Source organism: Pipistrellus kuhlii, unplaced genomic scaffold, assembly GCF_014108245.1.
Source record: "Pipistrellus kuhlii isolate mPipKuh1 unplaced genomic scaffold, mPipKuh1.p scaffold_m20_p_61, whole genome shotgun sequence".
NCBI classification, from domain to species: Eukaryota; Metazoa; Chordata; class Mammalia; order Chiroptera; family Vespertilionidae; genus Pipistrellus; species Pipistrellus kuhlii.
Genome location: NW_023425564.1, coordinates 1,190,182 through 1,197,356, shown reverse-complemented (window position 1 = coordinate 1,197,356; position 7,175 = coordinate 1,190,182). Strand labels below are relative to the sequence as shown.

The following is a 7,175-nucleotide window of genomic DNA, read 5'->3' as shown; positions in this document are numbered from 1 at the left end:
CTCGATCTCGCCAAACCTCGCGACAACTCATCAGTTCCGCAGGTTCGCCAGCCTAACGGCACTGCGGACCTGGAAGGTTCTAACCCCCTCCGCACGCGTTCGGCGGCCCTCAACGTCCCCGTCTCCGCCCTTCCATTCACGCCGGTTACGTAAGGGAGCTCCCGCCCCCAGACCATGCCAATCATCTCCTTCTTCCCTGGGGTAACCTCGCAACAGGCTTCTGAGTGGCTGGTCCTGGGAATCGACGTCGCGGAGTGGCGATGCTGATAGGTTGTCAGCAGGCTCCGCCTTCCGCATTTTTCACAAAAGGTGATTGGTCGGCGTCGCCTCCAATCAGCGGCGGGCTGTCGGATTCAAACCGGGATCGTTCCTCTTGTGGTCGGTTGATTGCAGTCGAGTCGTTTCCTCGGCCGGACGCGGACGGTTGGTTCGCTGCGCCCGTTCCTCCCGCTCCTCCCGCCCCGTGGCCGCCCTCCGCGCCGCTCCGCCGCTGGCAGGATGGCCCACAAGCAGATCTACTACTCAGACAAGTACTTCGACGAGCACTACGAGTACCGGTGAGCGCCGGCCGCCGGCCCCCTCAGCCAGGGCGGCAGCCGGCTCGGGCGAGGCCGGAAGTCGGGGCTGGGGGCCGGGGGTGGGAGTGGGGCCCGGCCGGGCCGAGCGCCCCTCCGCCTGCGCAGGCCGGGCCGCCGCCGCTTTGCTCCGTGGTGAGACGGCGGGGACGGGGCGGCTTACCGGCAGACCGTCCTCGGCCGCAGCCGCGTCGGCCTCTGGGCTCCGCGGGGAGGAGGGTGGAGGGTGATTTTGGTTTACCATAGAAAGTACTTTTTTTTTTTTTTTTTGCTTTTGAAGTTAATGATACTAAAAATGACCTTGAGGGGGAACCCCGGACACTTGGCTGTTGGTTGGGATGTGGAAGTGTTTGTTGGGTTGTGAGCGCTAACACGGTGACCGAGGGGTTCCTCCAGACCAAGCAGCTCAGTGACGTGGGCGCCCTCCTGCCGGTGTGTCCGCCGGGCTCGGCTTTGGGCCTGGCCGCTCCGGAGTCTGTGAACCGGCCCCGGCCGTGGGAGGAAGAGGCGCGTCTCATTGGCCGCCCGGGTCCCCCGGGGCGTGGCCTCCGGGCCCGGCGACCGGCCTCCCGGCCCGGCGACCTTCTGTGCCTTCCTGAGAAGGCTGTTTGGGGAGAAAGAACATTGTGTTTGGCGCAGCCCTCTCTCCTTGGAAATCTATATTCTTAGAAGAAAAAAGGAGTTTAGAGATTAGTAATCCTGCACTGTTTCATATTCTTCAACCAGAAAAAGTTGCTTTTCTGGATATAAATTCGAAGTGGGTTATCTTATTTTTACATAGTAACTGCTTACTGCACAGTTCCCTGCAATAGGATGGCATAATGTTCAGTACCCATCTAAAGCTGGAAAAAATATTAATTCTGAAACATGGCTCCAAATAAATAACATTTTTGGGGGTCTTCTGGCAGTAGTTCATTTTTTAGTTTCAATAAACCAACAATCCTTGATGAGCACTCAATAAGCCGAATTTATTTAGTGGCTTGTGTGTATTAATGTATAGAAGAAAATCCTGTCATATTTGAAGTGATATATTCTAAAACATTAAAGATGATGATCTTTATTTTTAAAATATATTTTATTGATTTTTTTATAGAGAGGAGTGGGAAAGAGAGAGCCAGAAACATCGATGAGAGAGAAACATCAACCAGCTGCCTCCTGCACACCCTCCTCCCGGGATGTGCTTACAACCAACATACATGCCTTTGACCGGAATTGAACCCGGGACCTTTCAGTCTGCAGACCGATGCTCTACCACTGAGCCAAACCGGTTTCGGCTGATGATCTTTCTTGACCAAGCCACTTGCCTTTATAGGAACAGAACCACGATTAATCTTCAGAGATACTTCTAAAGGCAAATCGATAATTAGTAATAAAATCAGAGGTGTGATTCTAGGGAAGCTTGTATATGGTGGTGCAGCATGCAATGTGGATTTCAAGTGTTTATTTTTGCCAATATGCAATTATCTAAATCTTTTATTTTTTTTGTAAATGCAAACTTAATTGTCTATTTTTTCTCAATTTAACAAAATTCGTTAATCCTCACTCAAGAATAGAGATGGGGTAGAGACAGAAATCGATGTGAGAGACACACATCAATTAGTTGCCTCCTGCAGCACCCAACCTGGGCCAGGGATAGAGTCTGCAACCCAGGTACGTGCCCTTGACTAGAATTGAACCCGGGACCCTTTTAGTCTGTGGGTCAACGTTCAGTTCACTGAGCCAACCGGCTAGGGCAATTTCCTATTCCTTTTACTTAAGCTAAGCTTCTTTTGTAAATGAACTTCAAGGCTTTGTTCTGTTAAGTGACATTTGGAACAAGTATTACAAGATTGTGTGGATTTAAATTTATAAACGCTATATATTAGTATTTTAAAAATCCTATCCACGACGACTCTCGAATTGCATTTTGTTTGTAGCACCTTTGTTTATATCTGTCTTTACTTCCCTCCATGAAAAGCCCATAATACTGAAGTAAACATTGAGTTTTGGAAGTAATTTTTCACAAACATAGTTAGAAAACTATTTCCATGAAGTGAACTACAGGTAGAATTTTCTTATAAGTTTGAAACTACTTATAAATTGTTTCTTTATAATCAAACATCTTGATGGTGAGCCCGTTTCCATGGTATCTGGAGAAGGTAGGGGTTATAAATTTTTCTAAATAATATCTTGGTATATTTATGTAGGTATACATAAAAAGTACAAATCTAGTTAGTGCAAAATTTTCTTTGAGACTACTCAACAATGTGATAGAAATAAGATAACAGATTATTTGCAAAAACTTAAAAGTAGATGTTAAAGCAGCATTTTAAGAATGAATGGAGGTAGCTGGTATTAATCACCATGTAATTCTCAGGAATTGGTGAAATTTTAACAAACTATGATAGTAAGCATAATTTGACTTCGTGACAATCTAACAACATAATACAACTGTATCAGGCTCACGTCTGTTCTGTAAATAATATGAAGTTGGCACTTAACAAACCAGCCACAGACTAGGTTGATGGCAGATTAATCTTATGGATGGCTTTACTTTGCCTATGTGCCAGAAAGTATCAGATTGCCCCTTTCTCACTCCCTGGCAATGATTCACATTTTTATAGGCAATGATCCTATAAAAATCATTTTATTACAATGAAGAGAGAGTAAAGGTTTGTGTTTAAGAATTTAGCAAAGATGTATTGGTATGTTTTGACACAGAAGAATATTGGATGCCTTCCTAAAAAAAACAAACAAAAAAAGAACAACAGAAAAACAAAATAAGTTTTGGGTGTAAGTAGGTAACTTAATGGAAAACTGAAGTGTTTTTTGCTTTTGATTGTGAACTAAGTACAAAGCACTTTCTAGAGTATACAAGGATTTGTGTCTACTACAAATCTACAATGTTGAGTAATAAATTAACTGTTAACAAATGAGGCAATTTTTTTCTCCTTATGTAAAAGGCTACATGAGGTTAGGTGACAGTTCTAATCAGGGACCATCTTCAATTTGCAATCCTTTCTGTGGTCTTAGATGGCTTCTGTAGCTCATCCCTCATCAGGTCAGTCTGCTTTATAATCAACAAGAAAAAGAATTGGGCATGTTCTTTCCTTTCAAGGACATTTTCCATAAATTGTCTATTTTCTGCTTATATCCTATTGCCCAGGACTTAGTCACATGACCAAAAATAGCTGCAAAAGAGATACTTATTTTGTTTTTTTTGTTTTTAATTTTTCATGAATATGTGTCCAACTTAGTTTTGGGGTCCTATTCCTGAAGAACATTGAGACAACTAGCAAACCTCTGTTGGGGAAAAAAAATTAATCCCAAATAAAATGCCTTCTGGTTTTGGACTGCATATTCTTACCTTCCTAATTTTGAACATAGGACATTAACATCAGAATTAAAGGTAGTGGAGACCATAGTACTCAAAACTGACACCAATTCATGTAATATGCTTTCAAGAACATTGGGGACAAAATTTCAAATTTTAAGTATTCTAAAGATGCATGTGTAAAGTGATTGTAAATATAGAAAAGGCATATTTACAAACAGCACTAATACGTGGTTATATTGGTTATGTCCTTCAACAGGCATGTCATGTTACCCAGAGAACTTTCCAAACAAGTACCCAAAACCCATCTGATGTCAGAAGAGGAGTGGAGGAGACTTGGTGTCCAACAGAGTCTTGGCTGGGTTCATTACATGATTCATGAGCCAGGTAAGTTTTGTTCCTTGGGAAAGCATTAACTGAATAGTAGCAGTTGTGATTGTTGACTTTTTAGTAATATTGGTATTCAATGATATCCTAAAGTTAACTATTTTTGAATGATTTCTTTTCCTCCAGAGGGTTCCAATTTTGTAAATGCCAAAATGAAAATAATGCATTTTTCTCTCCTGCAAAATATAACTTGAGTTAAAATATGTTATTCTGTTTTAAACTAGAGGCTGGTACATGAATTTGTGCACGGGTGGGGTCCTACAGGCCTGGCCCTAATTGGGGTGGATTGGGGCCTAGCCTGTATGCACGAGGAGACAGCTGACCAGGTGGCCTACCCCCATCCCAAATGTGGTAGGTTCAGCAGCTGGGGAAGGGGCCTCAGTTGGTTGGCTGGCTCTGCCCCCTATTGATGTAGAGCACATGTGTCAAACACAAGGTCCGCGGGCCAAATCCGTCCCGCCAGGCCTTGCAATGTGGCCCGCACCGCGCTGTCATCACTGCACTCTGCTGCGTTTCCATCACAATGACAGTTTATGACTGTTCAGCCCTCGATTTAGGCTGGATTTTAGATTTTGGCCCCTTCTCTGATTGAGTTCGACACCCCTAATGTAGAGGGATGATTAGGGGTGGGGCTGGCTGGCAGGAGGTTGGCCACCCATTGGCAGTTCACTGGCTGCAGTGGGCTTTATAGCAATCAATGTTCCGGTTGCTGACTTTTTATATAGATTTGTGTCATTGTTAATATTATTTTAAGATTCAATGAGATAACAAAGCCAGTGAACTCAAATTTATGAATGCTTGTCACAGGGGAAGGGTGGGGGGGAAATCAGGATTTTAGACATGCTTAGGTGGGGCATGACCAAAAAAGATTGGGAACCACTGTACTAAACTAAACCTTTGTGGGGTTATATCCTATTTATGGGTTATCAATAAATCTTCAAGAATTTATAATGCTTTGAACAGAATATGAAGGCATGCTGCAGAACTGCAATTAAGGCTATCTTGTTTTCCACTCTTATTAAAGCAGCAGCAGCGGCACAAACTTTAAACACATAAAACTTTTTTTAAAGATACACAACTCCAACTCTCTTGGTATTAGGGCATGTAATCATATTAGAGTTCAAAAGGTGTTTCTCCAGGTAATGAAAAAGCAATTGAGGGACTTAATGGGATCCCTGGGACCTGCAGATTTATAAGCTGGTGGCTTTTGAATGAGGTGTTAGGCGTCTTTGCCCCACAGATAACTTTTCTCTTTATTTTTCACTGTGATTGAGATTCCAAAGGTAGAAATTTATCTCAAAGTAGTTTCTCTATTTACCATCCCTCTTCTCCAAGGTGAGTCAACACTGGGGAAATACCTCATTGTCAGGTTTTATTATGTTTACTGTTGACAGTGACTTTGAAGCAAAATTCATTTCAGCTACCTCAATAAGTAACATTGACCATAGATTTATTTTACTTTATTTTTGGTTCAGTTGAGAATTCTTTTGAGTGAAAATTAACCATTTATATTAAAATTATATAAAACATTTCTCTTTCCACAGAACCACATATTCTTCTCTTTCGACGACCTCTTCCAAAAGATCAACAAAAATGAAGATATTGGGGATCGTTAATTAAATCTTTTTCAAATTTAATGTATATGTGTATATAAGTAGTATTCAGTGAATACTTGAAAATGTACAAATCATTCATCCATACCTGTGCATGAGCTGTATTCTTCACAGCAACAGAGCTCAGTTAAATGCAACTACAAGTAGGTTACTGTAGGGTGTTTTAAGATAAAATTTCTCCTAGTTACTTTTTCTCTTAAATATAAGTGCCTGTTTGACTTTACCTGTTACTTTTGTTTAATAAAGTTTGTATGTTGCATTTATCACTGAAGTTATTGAACTTTATTTTAAGATTAATTCATGAGTAGAGGTTGATGGTTTCAGTTTTACAATTTTAGTCCTGAGCAAATAAATTTACTTTAAATGGGTTTAAAATAGCTTGGTGATGGAGGGGGGTACCATGTAGTTTACGAGTGAAGAAACCAAGAACTAGGGATAAACTTACTAGACATAAAGTAGATTTTATAGCTCTATTATTCTAGTTCACAGAGAATTGTCTAGAATCTCCACTTGAACAGAAAGAATTCCAACTTAATACTATGGGCTGCTTCCACTTATGTAAGAACTGCCACATCTAGTGGCCAAATGTCACAGCATTTTTAAAAATTAAAAGCACCCTTTAAAAAAAAATACAGCCTCCATTACATATGTATTCTATGACTGTAAATTGCTTTTTAGCTGCTTGGGAAATAAAGTTAATGCAGTCTCTCTTCATTGGTATGCTGAAGAATCCCTTTAAATGAGCCATGGTAAATATAAGCTTCAGAAACAGCCAGAGCTCTGGGTCCCCGAGTCCATTCTAAATTCTTCCCAAATACACCAGGTAGGTCCCTTCTCAAACCCTATTCACTGCACTAACTGTTAGGAACTCTAGTCCAAGTTCCTCCTTTATCTTCTGCTCACTAGTTACAGGTGTCAGTTTTGAGCCCCTCTGCTGGGTCTTAGAAGCCATGAGAAGTTGTAGGTATAAAAGAGAGTGTATTGTAGGAGCTAGTGGCCATATAGCCATCAGACAAAACAGTTATTTCTATTAAGTCCTGTACAGGTAGCTGCAGACCAGCTAATAAATACAGATTTCCCACAAAACGGTGGCACCTCTAACAGCCTCTGTACCTACAGCTATTAGAGGAGCAGCCACATGCCATCTCTAGACTCGCCGCCTCTGAGCTGCCTGCCTTGGCAGCTTCAGCCTCTGGACCAGCAGCTTTTCTCTGGTAGCTACATTCCCTATGCCTACTGTTTCTAGCACACTGGCTGGTCAGTGACGTGTTAAACTCTTTAGAGGAA

General features: G+C 41.9%; 1 protein-coding gene across 1 annotated transcript; it reads left to right on the top strand.

The window, feature by feature from the left end:
- Nucleotides 1–360: 360 nt before the first annotated feature.
- Nucleotides 361–6,151, top strand: CKS2 (CDC28 protein kinase regulatory subunit 2). Its single transcript, XM_036420097.2, has 3 exons — nucleotides 361–557; nucleotides 4,148–4,275; nucleotides 5,820–6,151. Exons 1-3 carry the CDS (start codon nucleotides 499–501, stop codon nucleotides 5,870–5,872), a joined length of 240 nt encoding a protein of 79 aa, XP_036275990.1. The 5' UTR covers nucleotides 361–498; the 3' UTR covers nucleotides 5,873–6,151.
- The last annotated feature ends 1,024 nt before the right edge of the window (nucleotides 6,152–7,175 follow it).